The sequence below is a fragment of the Mus caroli genome, unplaced genomic scaffold (genome assembly GCF_978045245.1).
Source record: "Mus caroli unplaced genomic scaffold, Mus_caroli_1 scaffold_20, whole genome shotgun sequence".
NCBI lineage: Eukaryota > Metazoa > Chordata > Mammalia > Rodentia > Muridae > Mus > Mus caroli.
The window spans coordinates 28,914,388-28,936,401 of NW_028227275.1; the positions used below are offsets into that span (position 1 = coordinate 28,914,388).

General features: G+C 40.5%; 1 protein-coding gene across 11 annotated transcripts in view; it reads left to right on the forward strand.

Annotated features, from left to right (window-relative positions):
• Positions 1-22,014, forward strand: part of Asah2 (N-acylsphingosine amidohydrolase 2) — a 116,457-nt gene that overhangs the window by 60,166 nt on the left and 34,277 nt on the right. For all 11 annotated transcript variants that reach the window (XM_029472846.2, XM_085833999.1, XM_085834000.1 and 8 more), the window contains 7 exons: positions 1,136-1,213; positions 10,837-10,957; positions 13,277-13,402; positions 16,738-16,824; positions 18,979-19,083; positions 19,201-19,282; positions 21,500-21,615. In XM_029472846.2, coding sequence (XP_029328706.1) covers positions 1,136-1,213; positions 10,837-10,957; positions 13,277-13,402; positions 16,738-16,824; positions 18,979-19,083; positions 19,201-19,282; positions 21,500-21,615 — 715 coding nt within the window. The remainder of the gene's footprint in view (positions 1-1,135; positions 1,214-10,836; positions 10,958-13,276; positions 13,403-16,737; positions 16,825-18,978; positions 19,084-19,200; positions 19,283-21,499; positions 21,616-22,014) is intronic.

Consider the following 22,014-nt stretch of genomic DNA (forward strand, 5'->3'; position numbering starts at 1 on the left):
ATTCTTTTCACCGTCGTCTCTGTACACGGGGTTTTCTGTGGGAAGCCACATGGAGACTTGGACGACAGTAGATGCTCCTGAGATTTTTTTATTTTCTACTGTGTAGCTTTCTGGGATTTCTCATCTCAGTTTGTTGGATCTCAGTTTCTCTGTCTCTGGAGTAGAGATATGATCATACAAAGCATACCATTGAAAGAGCAGGGTTTAAGTTACTTTAGCTTATTATCTGTTGTTTGGAAGCATCATCATGTCTACCTGAGTTGAGCAAGGGAGGATGAGAGAGATTCTGGGAGGGAGAGCCAGATATGACACAATCATAACTAAATGGAACAGCCAGTGGGCCCGAGGGCTTTGTGTTTTTTAAAGTAATGACCAGGCTTGTGAATGATGAGAAGACATACATGGACACTGTGGAAGTTAACAGGGTTCTTAGAGCTTACAGCTCTAACTCTTATCAGTTGACAGCTTACATCTCTATACTTTCCCAAGCTACTTAGTTGTAGGAGTTAGAATCTGATTTCCCTTGAAAAGACAAGAATTCTGAAGCCTCAGGTCTTGACCAACTGTGGTTAACACTCTCCAAGTCCTTCTGAAGAGATTTCATTGAAAGCTGATATGAGTGGACATTTCAAATGCAAAACCTATTTGTAAGAGACTCATCCATGTTATATTGTGACATACATATGATTTAAAAATGCATTTTAGCTTCAGTTAGTTGATCTAGTGCCACCATCATAGATCATAATTGTAACCTGAAGAGTGAGGTATTGGCTGTATTGAGGGCTTCTCTTTACTACGGGGTTCACTAAGAGGCATCGACATGTATCTAGTCTGAGTGTGTGTGTGCACGTGCACGCAAGCACACCTGCATGCATGTGTGCATGTGTGCTTGAGAGCACTCATGCCACACCACATGTGTGCAAGCCAGAGGACAACTTCTAGGAGCTGGCTCTCCCCTTTCACTTTATGTGTGTTCTGAGTTCTAGAGATGGGGCTTGCCTGGGTAGTGCCTTTATCCTCTGAGGCATCTCACCCACCCCTGTTTTGTTAGTTTTTGTGTCTGCTTCTATTGTTTGTAGTAGATTAGGGTCAGTCTCTATGATAAGCTGACCAAGTTTCTTCATTTTTCTGACAGGTATTCTTCAAACACAGACAAGGAAATGCTGGTCTTGAAACTGGTGGATTTGAATGGAGAAGACTTGGGTCTTATCAGGTATTCCATTCCTTTCCTTTTTTTACTCTCTCTACTTCACTCCCTTCCTTCCTTCTCCTAGATTAGTGTCTTTTCATAATTCTAGGGAGAGAAAAAAAGAGACTATACACATGACATTAAGTATTGAGAATTGTTGTGTGGTTAGAAGTCCAGCCTTGGCATCAGACACAACCGGATCCTACCACGAGAACTTGGACATGGTTCTTAGCCTGTAAGGGCTAAGCAGCTCACATGTAAATTAATTAGCATAAAGAGGGCTCAAGTAAGGGATTTTAGAGGTAACCTCAGGCTATGTACATCTGACACATAATTTAAAGAACCCAGTAAAGTTGTTTTGCTTTGATTTCATGGTACTAGAGGCAGAACCCAGAGTCTTAACGCATGTTAGGCCAGTTCGCCACTAAGCTGCATCACTAGCCTTTAAGGTTTTGAGACAGGATCTTATTATATAGTTCAGGCTGGCTTGAACTTGCTGTTTAGCCCCAGGTTGGCCTTGAATTAGCCCTTGTCTTGCCTCAGCCCTACCGAGGGCTGCTGAGTGCTATCACAGCTAGCAAGACAGTAAATGTTATTGCTTGCCACTTTATCAAGATGTAGCATGTAAATTTCTCTGATGTGTTTCTTAAGGATAGTATTTAATGCAGAACAATGCCTACTAGGTATAGAAGCTGAGCCAACAACCCAAGGATGGAGAAGAGACAACACTGCATCTTAGTACAGATTTTTGACACAATTATCTGATAGGGACATCATGAAAGAAGGTACAGATTTGGTTTTCTTCAAAGAGAAGGCATTTGTCTTCATAAGACATTTTGCTCACTGTGATTGAACTAATCTAGGAATTGTATAGGTGGCTAGCATTGGTATAGACACCTTGATCTTTGGACTTAAAAGTGATGCAAAATGCCCTCAGAAAGTTTCTGGGAATGCTTGGTGCTACATTCAAATGTCTTGGGTTCCCTCTGGGCTCTCATCCTCTCAGCTATGTGACTATAGGCATCAATTATGGGTCTGTCTTATCCCATGCATACTAGGGAGCAAAGCGAGTCCTTTAGTAGACTCAATGGAAGATAAGCTAAAAAAATAACCATAAGACAAATAAGATGATCAACAGAACTGTTATGTTTATTAATGAATGATGAATGAGTTAATTAACTGTCTTAATAATACTGTAAGATATTGGGAAATATAGTACCAACTTATTTAAAGGCTAAAATGTGTCTGGGATAAAGTATGGAAGGAAGGAGGCTTCAAGTTCTAGTTTGTAGAGCACATTGGTATGAGCTACTATGATCGGGAGAGGATTAGCACAAAAACATACATCTTTAATTAGTTTTACAGAGTAACCCACAATTGGTGGGGCAAGAGCCTTGCCCTTACTCTTTCTATTTAGCAGTAGGCTGAGTGGTTGAAACCATTTACAGTTCCCTCGTACTAGTTTCAAATCATTCGACAATGGCATCAGGTGATTAAAACACTCAGCTGTGGGGCCAAGATGTTCTGTGCTGCTTGCACATCACTGAGTGGCAGATCTGGGAGTCTCAGGGTTAGCTGTTAAGATTATTAGCAGAGCTTCTCCATGTGCCGTGCCTGACATCCTGCAGTAACTTACCATTGTTTCCGGGCACTTCTAACATGTTCTCCTTGACGCAATCGTCAAGGAGAATGATTGCCTCTGGCCACATAGTGATATCTGTTCTTTGAATACATCGAAAATGATCCATGAAGTAAGTCTGAGCCATGAGACTGGAGAGATGGATTTGTCATCAAGAACCCTCACTGCTCGTCCGGAGGTTCTAAGCTCTGTTCCCAGGACCCATGTCGTGTAGGCCATCACTCTGTGTACTGCATGTACCTCCAGCTACGGGGAATCTGGTATCCTCTTCTCTCTCTTCTGGCTTGTGCAGGCATTCACTTGTACCTGGCATACGCACACACAAACATACATAGACACATTAAAAACATCTGGGGGCTGCTAAGTAACTTAGCCACCACGTGCTAGTCCCTGATATCATGTAGAATCCCAAAGTGGGAGGAGTTTGGAAATATCAAAAAAAAAAAATGGAAATTGACTAGTATGGCTTTCAGCTGGGGAACAGAGATGAAGTGATTGGCCCTGTGTCATAGCCAAAATCATCCTCGCATCTTCCCTTCCTTCCTACTTTCTTCAGTCAGTGAGTTTGTACCAGATATCTATAAATGAGAAAGGAACGGTTGGTTCATCCTTTGGCCTTAAAAATAGAAACCAAATATCTTAGAATTTAACGCTTGTGTTTGGATTCCTTGAATCAGTCCCTTGGAGTTACTCTTAGAGACCCAGTCCCCAAATTGTGGGCATCCTGTCTTCTCTCTGCACAGTGCTGATTCTTACTCTCTTACCAGTGCCTGTGAAACCTATACACTGTGGCCTGTGCTGCCCATGCGGTGAGCCAAAATAGGCATAGCTGGTTTTCTCATAGGACCTGTAACCCACCGATGGTAGCAGAAGGCATCTAATTAGCATAAGATATACATAAAATGATCGGGTTAAATGCTAGAAACTATACAATTAAAGTATAAGTGGGTTATATGTTTAGAAAGGAATGGGTACAGGGCTATCTTAAAAGAATTTGTAGGAAAGATCAGAAAATATTTCCTTTAGGAAATGAATGGAGCTAAAAGCTGAAGCCTATTAACTGGAAAGATGGAGGCTGAGAGGAATATTTGGTGTGCATGGAGAAGGGCGTGATGTTCCATTTGAACAACTGATAGGATATCAGGGTGTCTAGAGAGCAGAGGACAAAGGGGCAGGCTGTATGAGACACTCACAGATTAGATACAAAGTAATGATTTTTACCTTGCCCTGGGTGGTGGCACCTACCTCCCTTCCAGCACTCAGGAAGCAGTCCAGAGGTTTCATTCAACCTGGTCTACATGTTGAGACTTTGTTTCTAAAGCCAAACTAAAAACAAAACAAACAAACAAACAAACAAAAACCAAAAACAAAATAGTGACAAAACCAGGAGAAATTTTGGGTTGGACCTAGAGAATAGAAAATCCTTAAAGTATCTTAATCTGAGGTCACAAGTGGGGACTGACTGTTGAAGAGCTAGGAAGAGTGTCAACTTGAGCAACAGAACAAAGTTATGCGAGGCAGATTGGTCCACAAGCCACACATCTGTAACTGTCAGCCTTCACTACACTGGCTGATCCAGGTCTATAATATTTCTATCTTTTTGTGCACCCTCAACCTCCATGCCACCAAGCAAAAGCACTATGTGATCTGGTGATCTGATCTTACTCCATACACAGAGAGCATGTTCTAGGTCATTCTGAATCATGACTTGAAATAGAAGCTGTGCAGTATACATAAGATCTTCTTGGTGTGTGTGTGTGTATGTGTGTGTATATATATATATATATATATATACATACACACACATACACACACACACCCATATATATGTGTGTGTGTATGTATATGTATATGTCATTTATGTATGACATCATTATAAGACATGCTTGTGTGAATCTTGACCAAAGTCATAGTGTCTGGTTATTCTCAGTAGCTCCATCTTTTCTAACCTGTCTACTTTCCCCTCAGTTCACTTGACATCACTCAAATAGCAAATGCTAAAATTTCAGTGGCAGCTTTTCAAGAAACCATTTTTAAAGTATTGAAACAGGGTCCCATGCGTAGCCCAGTCCTCAAAGGTATGATCTTGGCTCAGACTTCCCAGTGCTACTATTGCAAACAATCACCATGGTAACTCATCTTCACTTTTTTCTCCCATGTTACCCCATCTTAATCTTCTCCACCAGTGCTAGCCCTGCTTTGGGAAGCTCTGATCTCTGTCCTTGTGGGTCTTTCCTGTCCTGCCCTTTTCTGAGTAGCTCTGAAAGCCAGCACTGGCTCTCTGCCCTGTTCTTCCTTCTGTGCTTTGCTCTTCTCCAGTGAAGTCAAGGTGACTGCGTGCCTGCTGCTAGGTCTGCTACCTCTTGGAATGGGAGGGTGCTTGATAAGGACTTTCAGGTGCCAGAGTAATGACCCTTGACTGATAACAGAATGTGTCCCAGCTTCAGAAATCAAAACCATAAAAAACCAGATGACAAGAGACCTTGAACTTATCTAATCATTGAATTCTGGGAAAGTTCCTAACCAGAAGAAATCTGTGGGGGGCTTGTTTTGTTTTCCTCCACACAAATTTCATTTTTTTTTTCCAGTATGGAAATAAAATGTTTTTACCATAAAGAACATGAAGAATTTAGAAAAGCAGGCAGAAATTTTTTTTTAAAAAATTACACAATTATCTTACCATAAGCCCACTGTGGTAAGAGTTAATCTTCCCATACAAAAACAATTGTAAAAATAAGTGTGAACAAAAAGACACGTGGTAAGGGTGGGTGCTTACCTGATTTCACTCAGCAAGCACTAAAACTTTCAAATTCCATGAAAAATATACACACTGCTCATTCTCACACTGCGATGGCTGAACAGAGTTTGCTGCTCACTAAATCTTGTGGCAACCCTTTTCATATCTTATATATTTTTTTTTTGCCTCAAAGTCTGTGCAGTTTTATTAAATTATTTTATAATTAATTCAGCAGGGCAGACATCTCAATGTGGGTTTTCAGAAATGATTTTCCAACCTTCCTTTGTTCCTTTGCGTGAGGTGCTGCTTCTAAATGTTGTCCATCTTTGCTGTAAACTTGAGCACTCCAGTATCCCACGGGGGCGGTCAGTCTCATCCCAGGAAGTGATCATTCTGTAGCCTGACTTTCATGTGCCTCCTATTGTGTGTGATTTGTTTCTTGTCTACAATGCTTTACTCCTGTCTCATCACGTGCACTCTTTTGAACTGGGGAAGATTTAAAAGCTGCCTTTACATGGCAGATTGTAGTTCTCAGCGATCCACTCAGGGTAACAGTATCTCTTGTCTCATAAGACCTTGCCAGCCCCGCCTTAATAACCAGGACATATTTCTCTTGCTTTGGTCCTATGATTTTTTAGCAGTGACATTGTCCTAGTGGTGGCCACAGTTTCTTGTTATTTAAAAGACTTTCAGGCACACATAGTTTTCAAATTGTGAGCCCTAGAGGAAATAATTTAAATAAAAAATCATCTGTTAATCTTGAGGATTAGAGACAGCTTTTGTGAACATTTTGTGGCATAGTCATTTAAACTTTTGCTAATTTGTTAATTTATAAAGTAGGATTTTATTATATATAAAGTTTTACTTATTTTTATTAAGCAATAACTTATGGATATGTTTTAATATTAGTGTTTTATATTACCAGTTAAATTTTTTCATAGTATTCATATATATATATATATATATATATATATAAAAATGTTCATAAGAGAATACATTCCATTATATTTTGTAATTCAAATGTAGGCATCACATTATGTGGGAATTATGTGTCTAATCATTGTGATAACAATTCTTCAACTAATCTGCATTTGCCAAAGGTTTCCTTCAGCTTTTTCCTTGAAGTTGGAACCTGAGGGCAGACTTGAAGTTGGACTTCCAAGGGGATACGTAACTTTCAAGCTCTAACTATCCAGTGCTGCAGATGAAGCAGAGTGTAGCCTGATTCTTGCTAGGCCAGTGACATCATTCATCACAATTCCTGCCAAGAAATAGACTCAGCAAAGTCAAAACTCTGTTGTTTTCCTCCAGCTTTCTTCATTTCCTAGTTGGGCTGAATTTCCACAGAACACCATTGCTGATAGCTTCCTAGTTTTCCTTTGCGGATTTCTTGGTCATACCATAAGGATAGAATCCACCGGTGAGGCATCTCCCTAATATCGTCACTGTAAAGGCATTTCTTGGGCAGGAATTTTGAAGATGAAGAAAAGGGCTAGTGAAGAGTATCTGTCTCTCTTCAGATGCAGGGATCTGAAACTACTGGGAAGATGCTGTCTATCAGTAAACCCAGAATGCCTCCTTTGACCACAGCTCATTGTCTTTCCCTTATCTGAGTATTATAGAAAGAGTTCGGTTCCATTTGAGACCAATTATGGTTCAAATAATGCTTCCGGTGTCATTCACTGAGCCATCTTTTCTTTCCCCCAGATTTTCCAGTGGGGTGAGGTAAGAATTGTAAGGGAGGTGACACAGGTGTCTTCATTAAAATAATTCATGTCAAATACCACAACAGGCAGGGCATGAAACTCCAGTAGCTTAACACATGGAAATCTAGTGAGTATTGATTGGTTCTTCTGCAAGCTTATCATTAGTCAAAAAAGGTTCACATGCCCTACCCTTCAAGTTAGCTTGGGAAATGAATGTGCTTATGGGTATTTAATGAGCATCCAATCTCTGCCACTAGAGGGCAGAGTTTCCTCATGTAATCATTTTAACATACATGGGTGGCATGTATGTTAAAATGCCACTGCTTATTTTAACATTGCATTAATACGATCAGTCCTACAAATATTGCATTAATACGATCAGTCCTACAAATATCTGTGCTCATGGATTTTTGCGTTTTCTTCATGATCATCGTTACCAGACTATCAGTAATAGTACCCTCAGGGGGAGATATTATCTCAAGCACTTATGATTTCTGTTACAGACATTAAATGCTCTGGTTTAGTGAATGCCACTTGTGCCTCACTCTGGAGTTGGTATCTTAGCCACTATGATATATACTCTGTGTATTACTTTCTCTTGGAGGCTAATCATGGAGAGAGGGACTTCCATCTTGTTCTCTAATACATCAGGAGATCAGAAATCCAAAACCAAGGCATTGATGGGGTTAGTTCCTTCCTTTGAGGGAGAATCTGTGCCAGGCTGTTCTTAGCTTTTACGGGTGGCCGTCAATCCTTGGCTTTCTCGCCTGTGGACACAGCGCTCTAGGCTGCACTTCATCCTCACGTCATGTTTCACTTGGGCTCTGGGCATTGCTTCTTGTTGTTTGTTTGTTCTGTTTTTTTTTTTTTCTTCTCTTCTTGTTTAAGTATGTCAGCCATCAGATTTAGGGCCCATGCTAAGCAGGTGTGGTCTTATTGAAGCTTTACTTTGATTATAAACTCAGGATAGCTTTTTGTATTGTTCAAAGAGTTCCCATGAAACTTCATGAACTCAACTTTTCAATGTCATTTCCTTGTCTGTGAACATTTAGTCTGGATAGGCCTACAGCTAGCACAGAGGCTCTTGCAAGATGTCTTACCAATCCATTCCTTCCTTTTGTCTTTTCTGGACTGACTGAGGTTCCTGACTCAGTGAACTAAGAGGGACTGGAGTTATGTGTATTTTCTTCAGTTGTAATGTGGTTGAATCTGGCTCATGTCACTGTAAATAGATTACGTGTTACTATTTTGGATGACAAACCATACACCTGCTGTGACCATCATGAAACTCTTTTTTCAAATCCAATAAATAAAATATTAAAACTACAAAATTCGCCTACTAGGGAAGTGGTTGATTTGGATTTGTGTTTGAAGAGGAAGATGAAAACTGAGGAAGGATCAGGGAAAGGAGGAGAATGGGGTGGGGAGGGGGGAGAGGGGAGGGATAGTGAGGAGACAAAGGGAGAGACCAGAATAGAGTTTTTTTTTTTTTTTAAACTGAGAATCTTGCAAGTAACTTCTAGAGAATGGGCATAGAATGTTTACAATGTCCATTCTTTTGTGTAGTGGTTAGTAGACATCTTGGAGATGGACTTATACTTACAGACTGACAATTTATCTAGAAACTTACTGTATTTAGAATTTCTTGGGATTACTTGGGAGTCTGAGGAGTGGGTGGGTAGGGGATTGGGGGGGTGGGTATGGGGGACTTTTGGGATAGCATTGAAAATGTAAATGAGGAAAATACCTAATAAAAAAATAAATTAAAAAAAAGAAGAATACAAGGACAGTATGCAGACTATATTTTGACTATGTATATTGTTTCTTAATAAGTTTAATATGTGACAATTCTATATAACTATTATTATATACATGCATTACATACGAAATGCTATTTTACAGATACATGCACATGTGCATGTGCACACACACACACACACACACACACACACACGATTGATTGATAGGTTTGTTTCTCTGTGGTGGAAGAGCTAGCTGCATCGGCTTGCCTTCCATAAAGCAACCCCAGGGTCGTCAGCTGGAGCCTCTCAGCTCCTGCAGACTCCCCCAGATCTTTGTAATCCACACCAGGCCCCATTGTACCAACCAGAGTAACTTCTTTGTGCTGCCTGCCTAGTGCACTGGGTTTTAAGGTTTCATCTCCAACCTACCTCCACTATCAGGCAATGAGAATAGCGATCTCGAAGCCTGAATCTTTAAATAAATGTTTACTTTTCTGTGCTGTTTAAACTGATGTAAGCAAAATGTTTAATTTTTTTCCAGCATAGGATCGAATCCATAAGAGTTTAAAAGTGCCTAAATTACTTGAGACTTAAGGTATCAACATCTCTCTTTACTTGAGCTTTTTGGTTTCTGGTTTATTGCCTTGCCTCCAGGAGATGCCTGTATTAGCTAACTTTCATCATTCCTTTCTTTGTTTGAGGTTTCACAGAGCACTGTGGCAGGGAAGTCCCTGAAGCATGGACAGCAGTGGACAGCTGTGGCTTCATGTGACAGCAGAGCAGGAGTAAAGGGCTTCAAGCCAGGTGCCTATAGATCTATAGTACCCATAGTCTGAGAGCCAGGCCCCATATCTGATGAATTGCATAATCCCCCCAAAATGGCACCGTCAGTTAGGAACTACGTTTTTGAATACAGGACTCTGCGGGAAAATTTTTACATTGAAACCACAACAGCTTCTTTCACTTATGTGAAGGTTTGATTTATAATTTGTAAGTCCTCCAGGCAAGCTGTCGTAGGACACTATCTGTGACATATGGACCACCATTTTGATTCTCTGTGTCACCTATGCAGATGGAGGCAGACAGCCTACCAGCACTGTGAAATAAAGTAACAGATGTGTAATTAGTTTGTAAATTGTATGGCTCTGTATTTAAACAAGGTATTACAATGCACAAGGACAGGTTGAATTATGCATCACACCCTCTTTTAAGCCTTCACGTACTTATTCTGCTGTTTGCCCTTTAAATTAATTACTAGTCATTGCTGGTCTGAAAAGCCTTTATGTGCATTTCTGTATACCATTTGTCATACAATATTAAGGCCATTTTTTTTCACATTGCTGTCTTCTGTGAGATTCAGAGAGAAACCTCCATTTATTCTGTGCTTGGCAGACAGCTAATACCCAGTAAGTATCTACTGAATTAGATTGGGTTGATTTGAATAATATTACCCTTGTGTCTGCCTTGAAGGACAATGTCCATGTCTATCCTATTATTCAGAATTATCATCTGGTACCCGACCACCCTTGGAACTCGTATAATGCTTTTATGGAAATAATGGGGATGCAATATTCATGAAAATAGAATTCTACATTTTTTAAAAGGAAATGATCAGAACTTCTGGGTGTATTATTTGCAATTTTATCTGATCTACTTAGAATTTAAGGCACTTTTATGTGCCTCATTAGTGCAGTAGGTAATGGATCAGCCTCACAAAATACTTTTATTTGCTGGAGAAGACTTAAGTCTTTGAGAGAAGGCTTCACCTTTGGCCCACTCTTCAGGCTCCCTTGGCTGACTTGGAGCTTTCTTCTCTTTCACAGCTGGTTTGCCATCCACCCCGTGAGCATGAACAACAGCAACCACTTTGTAAATAGTGACAACATGGGCTATGCGGCTTACCTTTTTGAGCAAGAAAAGAACAAAGGCTATCTGCCTGGACAGGTGAGAATGCACATCGCTGAAATCTTCATTGTGATGCAGCGAATGGAGGGAACAGCCCTTTCAGATCTCAAGAATAAAGTGTTTTCACGGGCCCCATGACTGTGCTTGCATGGAGAGAATTCACTGGTTGGGAGAAATGGGTAAGAGTGGGTAAATCCAGTTCTGGAGAACAGGACTTGGTTCTTAGCACGTACACCAGGAGGCTCACAACCACCTACAACTCCAGTTCCAGGGGATCTGACCCCTTCTGGCCTTTATGGGAAATTCTTGTGCAGGGTGTACCCCCCACACCCCTACCCTATCTAATCTATCTATCTATCTATCTATCTATCTATCTATCTATCTATCTATCTATCTATGCATCTATCATTGATTTATCATCTACCTACCTACCTACTTACTTATACCCAGTATGGAATGAAATGTTTCCAACAATAAAGGTATAATTTGCTCTGCACAGCAGATGTTTCTTATATTGAAGGCTTCATAAATTTATAACCAATTACATAAGAAAGACTTGTTTTATATTTTTGTAGCATGGGATAGTCTTTGATCAAGCTGGTAATGTGATACACTGCACTGACATTAACTTTGTTAGTGCTATAAAAGTAATATGCACCTTCTTAGTGGTGTAAAAGCATGAATGGAGACAGACCATGGGACCTTTTTCTTGATTCAGGATTTCCCAATGGAACATTCTTTCCAAGGATCTTGATCTGGTATTTTTCCAATCAAACATAAACGGCTGGAAATATGACCCAGCAGTTAAGAACACTGGTTGTTCTTCCAGAGGACCCAGACTCAATTCACAGAATCCAGATTTCATTTTATAGTTGTTATAACTCCAGTCCCAGGGAATCCAATGTTCTCTTCTGGCCTCTACAGGTACCAGACATGGACATGTAGAAAAAACACCCACATATATTAAAAAAAAAAAGTCTAAGCCAGCAGCAACCCTAATCCATGCCATCTGTGACCCTGAAACTAACCTGGTAATGAGATCAGAAAAAAAGGAAGCCAACTGTCCTACTACAGGAACCTCCTAAACTATGGGCAACTAGTGACTACAGATAGACGAGTGACAAGATGCTGTTCTGCTTGGCCACTGGTTGCGAGCATCAGATGCAGAGAAATAAAGATAATGAGAATCCAAGGTCTTAGTGCAGAATGAAGATTACGTTATATAGACAGTAGCCTCATTAAATAATTCTGCTCTTTTAGACAAAACCCTTCTATACAAAACTATCTCTCTCTCCCTGTCTCCCCGCCCCCCCCCCCCCCCCGTTAGCTTGCATTTAATTTTAGCCTGTTTTTTCTTGTCTTCCCACTTTCCTGAGTCCTTTCTTCCCTCCATTCATTTCTTCCTTTTTCATAGCCCCTCCTACCTCTTTCTATTCTATTTTTGAGAAGGTTTTGCTACGTTGTCTAGGCTGACCTTGAATTTATAATCCTCCATCTTTAGCCTCCCAACTTCCAGGATCTCAAGTATGTTCCATTATGAAATTTGGGCAAAAAGGTTCTCATTTATACATTAAAAAGACCATTGATCTATGTCTTTCTCTAAGAAAATTGGAGATGTTTATTGGGAAACAAGATGGGCCCACGTGGATACCTGGTCTGTCTCTAATCTGGTTTAAGAAAAGAGTTGCTCATAGTGGGCCAGCCAGGGTAGTGAATTCCAAGGGCAAGTATGTCTCTGGGCTTCAGGTAAAGCATTCGGACACTAGATGGATGGCTCCACATTTTATAACTTAATGTACTCTGTATTCACATCAAATTGTGTTAGAGAAAAGGTATGCTTTTGAAGGGATCCATTGAAAACTTTTGTCAATAATTAGATTACTTTCAGTAATAATAAGAATATTGATGGCAACATGAGCCTTTTCAGAAATAAAAAATTTTCTCAGAATATTATATATCCTCTTATTGTCTGTATATGATTTTGCCTGAGGGATTGGAGATAGTTCAGTTAGTAAAATGCTTCTTGTACCTGAGTTGAATCCCCAGCATCTAAGCCAAACTTAGGGCATGCTTATAATCTCAGTATTGGAGAGCCAATGGCAGGTGGATCCCTGGAGTTCACTGGCTGGTTACCATGGCCTAACCACAAATGATGTGTTTGTGAGAGATTGCGTCTCAAAAACCAACCAACCAAAACTGAACGAGGAGGATGGCTTCTGAAGGAATGATGCCTGTGTTGGATCTCTGCACCCATCCACACACATGTGTTCATATAGAGCGTTATGAATGCATAGAATGTTTGTGCTTCTAATAGAAGTCGTTATTTAAAAAAAATAAAATATGGATTTATTTTGGCAGGGACCATTTGTAGCAGGCTTTGCTTCATCAAATCTTGGAGACGTGTCACCCAACATTCTTGGCCCGCATTGTGTCAACACAGGGGAGTCTTGTGACAACGACAAGAGCACCTGTCCCAGCGGTGGGGTAGGTAGTGAGGGAGGACACACTTACCTCCTGCTTGGTTATTCATCCATAGCATGCGAATGTGTTGTTTCTAAGTACACTCTGGCCTGTCGGCCTCTAGTCTCTGCTCTTTTCTGAAGCACCCATGCAGCTGCTCTAAATCTTAAGTGGCTTGTCACAGTTTTCCATTATGACGTCAAATGTAGAGGTTGTGTGCAATTCCTTGAACCTGGGCAGCTTAAAATATTTTTACCTTGGAATATTTGAGTTTCTGAGTTTGTACCTAAACCTGTCTGCTATGACATTTCTCACAGATTGCATACCTATAATATTTTTCTTTAGAGATTTTTCCTTTTCTTTCCTCTTAAAAAAAGAACAAACCTGGTCTTTCTCTAAAACATCAAATAACATGAATGCACAAAATAGTAAAAATGGAAAGTTCTTAAGTGTGATAGTTTAATGTGAGTGTCCTCATAGGCTCATATGTTTGGATGTTTGGTCCTTAGTTGGTGGAACTATGTGGGAAGGATCAGGAGGTGTGGCTTTGTTGGAGGAGGTGTGCCATTGGAGGTAGACTTTGAGTTTTCAAAAGATTTATGCCGTTTCCTGACTCTTTCTCTGCCTCCTGCTTGTACATTAAGATGCGAGCTCTCAGCTGCTGTTCCAGGCACCTACCTTTGTGCCCTTAGTCCACCATCATGAACTCTTACAGAAACTGTAAACCCAGTTCAAGTCTTTCTTTTCTAAGTTGCCTTGGTTGTGGTGTTTTACACAGCACTAGGAGAGTAACTAAGACATCAGGTACCTCTTGCCTCCTTAGTCCGTAGTGATTGTTACACGCACCCTTCTTCCTGTGTTTGTCTATGCCTTCGTAAAACAATTTTGATTTATTTATGGATGCTAGGACTTGAATTTTCCATATAATTTCCCGTAGCAATTGTTCTGTACCTACATCTCTGTGGCAGTTTTGGAGGTCAGCCATTGAGGATGTCCTCTCATTTATTTACCCACTCTCCCAGAGTTCATGTGAGCCTGGTTCAGCTTTCACATAGCAGCAGGAGCGCTAGCTCCATGGTTCGCAGTGTTAGTGAAGCACCCCCATCCTGTGGTCGCTTTTGTTACACTGATTCTATTTTCCAACTGTACCTGATGCGCAGCAGGGGTTAACAGTTGTACTGTATGCATGTTATTATGTTTAGCTAGAAATTTTCCTTTTTCTTCATTTGTACATTTCCTCTGTGTATTGAAATTAAATCTATTTGCAATACATTTTAAAAGTACTTATTAACTCTGTAATTCATGATGAAATGGCTAAATATACTCACTTGCAATAGAATATATGCAGTAGTTTATCAAATGGGCCTGTCTACCCTCTCAGTTGCTCACACATGGGTGATCACTCATGTGTGAGCAACTATGGTCCCAACCTTCATTTAAGCCAAGTATACTATTCTTGGACTCTTTGATAATATGCAAAAATCTGGCTCTAGTTTAAATTTCCATTTCATTGATCACCATCACTCATGTGTGAGCAACTATGGCCCCAACCTTCATTTAAGCCAAGTATATTACTCTGGACTCTTTGATGGCATAATATGCAAAAAGCTGGCTCTAGTTTAAATTTCTATTTCATTGATGAAGTTGAACTTGTCCTAATATTGAATGAGAGTTCATAACACACACACACACACACACAGAGAGAAACAGACAGACAGACAGAGAGACAGAGACAGAGTCAGAATATGAGTCACCTGTTCAATCTGTAGTCCATGGTCCATGCATTGTGATGCTTTTTATTGCAAATAATAGAAACTCCAACTCAGCATGGATAAATAGAAGGGTATTAATAAGGATGTTCATTTGCTTTTATTTTTCAAATTTAGATACAGTACTTGGTCAGTCTATATTACAGTAATTTGTTGTATCTACTTCTGCCTATGTTTATATATGTTGGAAATTTTGCACCTTCCTCATTCATTAGTTTAAATATAGCATTCATTGTTGTCATTGCTACAGAAACCAGAATGAATCCAGCCTAGCACTGTTTTGGTATTCTGATCTAATTTCTCTCTGCCTTGTTCCTCTCTGCTCTTCCTTGGTCTTTAGTGACTACCATTCCACCCCATTCTTTCATGAGATTAGCTTTCTAGCCTTTACAAGTAAGCGAGAATGTGTGAGGTTTGCTTTTGTGTGTCTGGGTTATTTCACTTAACGGAAGACCTCTGACTCCATCCATAATGCTGCAAATAAAGGGACCCTACCCCCTTCTTACAGCTGAGTAACGTAGTATGTGTGCATAGCAGGCATCTGCCGACGGGCACTGTGATTGATGTTAGCTGTTATGGATAGTGTTGGGGCGAAGGCAGATCTGTGAAAACTGAGTAGAATACGTTCATCTCCTTTACATAAAGAAAAGCAGATGGGCTGGTGAGATGGCTCAGTGGGTAAGAGCACCCGACTGCTCTTCCGAAGGTCCAGAGTTCAAATCCCAGCAACCACATGGTGGCTCACAACCATCCTTAACGAGATCTGGTGCCCTCTTCTGGAGTGTCTGAAGACAGCTACAGTGTACTTACATATAATAAATAAATAAATCTTTAAAAAAAAAAAAGAAAAGCAGACACTCCAAAAAATCTTAAAGTCCCTAATATGTTATATTTGTTATAAACATTGCAGAGTTTCCTCAGCCTATGAAATTTTATATCTACCTTATTTATATTGTCTCTCCTATATAGGTGTTTAAAATATCAGGGTGTCAAATTTACTAAACTTGCTCTTTATTATGTTTAAGTCTCCCCTCCGCAATGATAACATTTATTCACCTGTATCTTCCTTCTGTACATTCTTTGTAACATTTATCAGATTTAAGTAGTTGACCAATCTTGAGCCTCTCTGATCTAAGAAATAGGATATAGAGCTAGAGTTGCTAATTTTCTTCCCAGGACGATGTCTGGTTGTTCTAATGTAATCTGAACGGGTTTCTGTGTAAGACAATCAGAGTAAGAGTCCCAGGCAAGCATAAGCAAACAAATAGGTAGTGATAGAGGATATGGCCTGGCTCCCAGTCCCAGCTCAGAGTTAGTTTCTGTGCAATGTGCAGCAAATCTCTCAACCAAGCTGAAACTTTGTTTCCTAAGCTTAAAAGGAAGTTAGTGGAAGAGATGGGATCTGAAAAGATTCCTAGCTCCGAATACATGCATGATTATGTTTGCGTTAGCTGTAAATTAAGACAATGCCTGAAGAGAAATGCCAGAGTCCGCTTAGCCCATGTATTTGCTTGGGTTCATACGTAATCCTCTATTTCTTAAAGCCGCCACTTACCGCACTAAGAATCATATTGTCTCACTTTGCTCCAGCCTAGCATGTGCATGGCCAGCGGACCTGGACAAGACATGTTTGAGAGCACACACATTATAGGACGGATCATCTATCAGAAGGCCAAGGTAGGCACCAGCGCAGTGCTTGACAGCTGTGTTCCGTGTTGTTCTTTAAAACCCACAGGCATCATTCAGTAGGAAGTCCATAATTGCAAGGAAGGCCGCAAGTGCTCTGGCTGGCCAGGAAGTCTGAACGACTTTGGTTTATGAGGTTGCCCTTGGGAGCCACGCAGGACTCTGTCTGATCTGCTCAGACTTCCTAGTGCATTTAAAACCAAGCAGGCAGGGAAGCGTTCTATTTTAGGATGCTGGAAACCCAGAGTGCACAGCACAGGACGAGGAGACAGATTCACTCGAAATGTTCAGTTAATGGGGTCCTGCTCTGAACTAGCTTCATCTAGCTTCTCAGAAATCTCTCCAGTCATTGCCTGGCTAAATGCCCCCATCACGTCTGAATTTGGCCTGCAGTGACAAAACTGAACATCTCAGTCACTACGAGCTCCCATTAGTTTGTATGCTTCTTTGAAAGGGCAAAGGGCACACTACTTTTCTTTTAAAACAAAACAGAACAAAACAAACAAAAACAGTTGTGCTGAAGGAAGTATCCAGTTTGCAGTGAGCTTCCTATGAATGGCTGTTTTCCCCTTGCTCCTAAACTTTTTGTTTCATGCCTGTGGTGTATGTATAGGCGTGTGCTTTGGGGTATAAGGGTGCATGCCCATGTGTGTATGTGTGTGCATGCACGTGGGGGCCAAGGCTGAGGTCTTGCTTAATTGCACTCCACCTTGTTATTTAGGGGCGGGCCAGGGGGAGTGTCTTTCACTAAACTTGGAACTTTATCAATTGCCTAGACTGGCAGGGATCCTTTAGCAACAAGCCCCAGGAATCCTTCTGTCTTTGTCTCCCATGTACTAGAGTTATAGAAATGTATAGAGTTATAGAAGCCTCTCTGCTTGGCTTTTGCATGGGTACTAGGAATGGAACCGAGATCCCCCTGTTTGTGTGATAGACACATTATCTACCCAGTGGTGTGCTAAATTTTGTCTTTCATGCTGTCCCTATTTTTGTATTTGTTTCTATGGAGATATTTCTGAGAGGGATATGATAATGAGAAATGGCTTCTAACCAATATGTCCATGATAATGTTAAATCCCCTTGTTTTCATAGTTTGTACACACACACACACACACACACACACACACACACGCAGAGACATTCACACAGAGACACACATACACACACATATATAGAGACACACACAGAGACACACAGACACACACAGGCACACACACACACACACACATACGCCTACTTTTGTTTAAATAATTCTGCCTGAGTTCTAAAATGTTTCCGAAGCAATTAAGAAGAACAAAAGTGCCTTTAAAAACAATTAGGCATAAAAGCCATAACCACAGCCTGACTAATTGCTGTAGGCTCTTTTTATTTACTGTGGATTATTCTAAATTTACAGATTCTTTGGGGACACGCCTATGACACACTTTGTTGTCAGAAATTTTGTTTCTGTCCTTAGCTTAGGGCAGAGCAACTCTGGATTCTCTTCTCAACAAAGTACAACTTCCTTGGCTATCAGGACGGCAGGCTGTGGCTGGGATTCCAGTTGCTCATCTTAAAAGTCCACACTCAGCTGTCATAGAAGTGGGCTAGGCATCAGGCCACTGTACCTGTGCAGAAATGTAATTTTCCTGAATCGTATGCCATAGATGAATAGGCCAGAATATTCTTAAAAGTATCAAACTCACATTTCCCACACACTCGGAAAAACGTCACTTGACTTGATAAAAAACAAGAATGTCAAAGATTAACTGACATGTGAGGGACCTGAAGTCTTTGAGACACTGCCTACTCCTGTCCTTGGAGAACTCAAGGGATTCTGAGAGGGCCATTTTATACCAAGTCTGGTGCAGACAACCTCACATTCTAGCAAGTGGAGGTTGGGGTTTTTATGTCACGGTCTGTTTTATGTTAAGTTCTTTTTTGGGGGATAATAGACAGAGGTCAACATCCCTGGAGGTTTCAAAATGTAGGGAACACTGGGGTTGATGGAGGGAATTATGGGGGGTTGGGGTGGAGTGGGCATGGGGTTGTTCTCAAGGAGTAAAAGAAAGGTGTTTTGGTGCAGAAGATACTAGGTGCCAGGGGTTGTGCCCATTTCTCTTCAGTTCTTTTCCTCAGGACAGTGAGCCTATGTGGCTTTTCTAGGAGCTGTATGCCTCTGCCTCCCAGGAGGTGACCGGCCCAGTGCTTGCAGCTCACCAGTGGGTGAACATGACAGATGTGAGCGTCCAGCTCAATGCCACACACACAGTGAGTATGGCAGTGGACAACGACCGACCTTGCTACGTGGGCCAAGCACAGCTCACTGTTGCTCCCAGCTCAACTTGTGTCTCTTTCTTTGTTTTTGTTTGATGATCTTTCCTTCAGGTGAAGACGTGTAAACCTGCCCTGGGCTACAGTTTTGCCGCAGGCACAATTGATGGAGTTTCGGGCCTCAATATTACACAGGGTGAGAGAAAGGAGGATGGCATGTGTGCTTCCAGGTTTAGGGGGCTTCAGGCTTCTGTTTCCTAATGAAGCTGAACTGTGGCCAGTGTGTTTATGATTCCCGTCTCTAACTCAAGAGGCTCCAGGCTAGCTGAGTGTCGGTGTGATGTCTCAGATTGCTCAGGGATAGGTGTCTTTTGTCCCTTAGCTTTGTTAATTCAAATATAACCAGAAACATATTCTCTTAGCATTTTAGCATATTGATGAATGTTGGTAACTCATTTAGTGTGTGTGTGTGTGTGCGTGCGCGTGCATGCATATGCGTGCATATGCACATATGTGTAGGGATCAGAGATGTTGGACCTCAAGCTCCTTCCACTTAATGTTAGAGAATGGTCCTCTCACTGGCTTGGAAATTGCCATGAAGACCAGGCTAGGTCTTCAGCTTCTTAGCATCTGCCTATTTCTATCTCCCATTTCACCATTGCCGAGATTACCAGTGTATACTAGCACACCTGCCTTTTTATGAGGGTTTTGGGGGATTGGAACTCAGATTTTCACACTTTAGAGACAAGCACTTTCCTCACTGAGCCATCTCCCTGCCCCCATGGCGACATGCAAGAGTATGAGGAAGGAAGTGAAAAGCATAAGTCCTGACAAGGACAGACAGTATTTTCAAATAATATGTCTGATAAAGGAATTGTATATAAAATATACTTTAGAAACCTCTCACAATTTAATAATAGCAGTTATTTATTGAGAAATAATTGACAAGCCATATAAGTCAGGTATTTAAAGTACAGTTGGTGGGTTTTAATATTTTGACAGACATACAACTTTCCCAAAGTCAATGTTGGAGGTTCCACCATTCCAGCAGAAACTCTGACCATGCTTAGCCGCTACATGTCCTCTGTCTCGGTATAAGCAAGCAGCAAACCTCCCATCCTTACATTTGCTACCTTAGACATTTCAAATGCCCAGGAATGCACAATATCTGGATTTCTGTTGCATCTTTTATGTAGCATTCTGCTTTAAGGTACATAGAGGCATAGAATGTGGAAGCGCTCCATTCCCTTTTAATGCCTGGATTAATTCATGCTATCAACATACCTGGATTAATTCATGCTATCAATATACCTGGATTAATTCATGCAATCAATATGCCAGATGCTATTTGCCAGATGCTTAATTGATGGATGTTTGGGTTATTCCATTTTTTTTTTGTATGTTAAAAATAATGCCTCCCTAAGTATATATGTACAAGAGTTTGTGTGGGCCTGTGTTTTCAGTTTCCTCTTAGGCATGTATATAGAGAAGTGCTTGCTGGTCACATGCTAACTATGTTGTTACATCTGAGGCCATTTCATATGAGCTTCCAAATGACTACATTGCTTTATGTCTGTGTCAGTAATGTCTCCGTTAAAAATGTCCACATCGTGGTCAACTTATGTTATTTGGTGTGCTGATTCTAGCCAGCGTGTGTGTGGAATGCTGTCTCCTTGTGTGTTTGATTTGTATCACTGACATAATGTCAAATATCTTTTCATATGATTATTAGCCATCATCTATATTTTGGGGAAAACTATTTATCCATATGCTTTTTAAAGTTTGGGCTTTTAAATTGTAATTATTAAGCTATGAGGCTTTCTAAAATTTATTTTTGTATAGAAATCCCTCATCAGATAAATTATTTGAAAATCTTTCCCTCATTCGATAGGTGGTCTTTGCAATTTCTTGATGATATTCTTTGAGACACAAACATCTAGATAAGTTTCCTGTTTGTTGCTTGCTATCACACTAAAGAATCATTCACCATCATGAAGGCTTACCCCATAGTTCTCAAAGTTTTACCATTCACAAGCTGGACAGCTGGGATTCCACTGTTAATATCACTGTTAATTTTTAAAATGAGAAAAAGGTGATGCAGTTCAAAAACTTGTGGATTAAATTAAACTGTCTTTATGACATAAATGAGCAAAGTTCATATGAATACAGCTTTGGGAGTGTCAGACAAAATGTATTGTTATTGTTTATTAAAATGACAGTCTAACTAAGGTCTATTATTTTATGAATAAAGGAAACACTGCCCTTTCTATTAATCAAATTGTTGAAGCCATTGAATGACAACCTTAATAAAGAATTTGAAATATCTAAAATGATTGTGTGCCATACTATTGAAATCATGGCCTCATTAGAGGGCTAGTCCAAGGTATCTTGTTAATCATAAGAATTCTAACAGGAACTACAGAAGGGGATTCCTTCTGGGACACTCTTCGGGACCAGCTCTTGGGAAAACCATCCGAAGAGATTGTAGAGTGTCAGAAACCCAAACCAATCCTGCTTCATACTGGAGAGGTAAGGCCTCTGATTGTCACAAGGAGCTCAGAGTGTTATACTTTGTCGCTTCGGAGCTATCAGATAATAAATCATTAATGTCCACTGACACGGAAGATCTGATTTATCTATAATTCTTAGCGATGTTGTTATTTATTGTTATTGCATATTTACTGCGACTACCACTATTATTGGATATATATGTGGGGGCATGTGTGTAGAGGTCAGAGGGCACCTTTATGGAGCTGGTTCTCCTTTTGCACTTGGATTCTGGGGACTGAACTCAGCTTTGTGTGCCTGGCACATTACCTGCAGAGCCTTCTCAGTCAGCCACCTCTCATGAATGTTTGATCTTAAAAGTTTAGATACTGGATCCAACTTTAAAGAATTACTACTATGAAGTCTACTGAGTTATCTAAT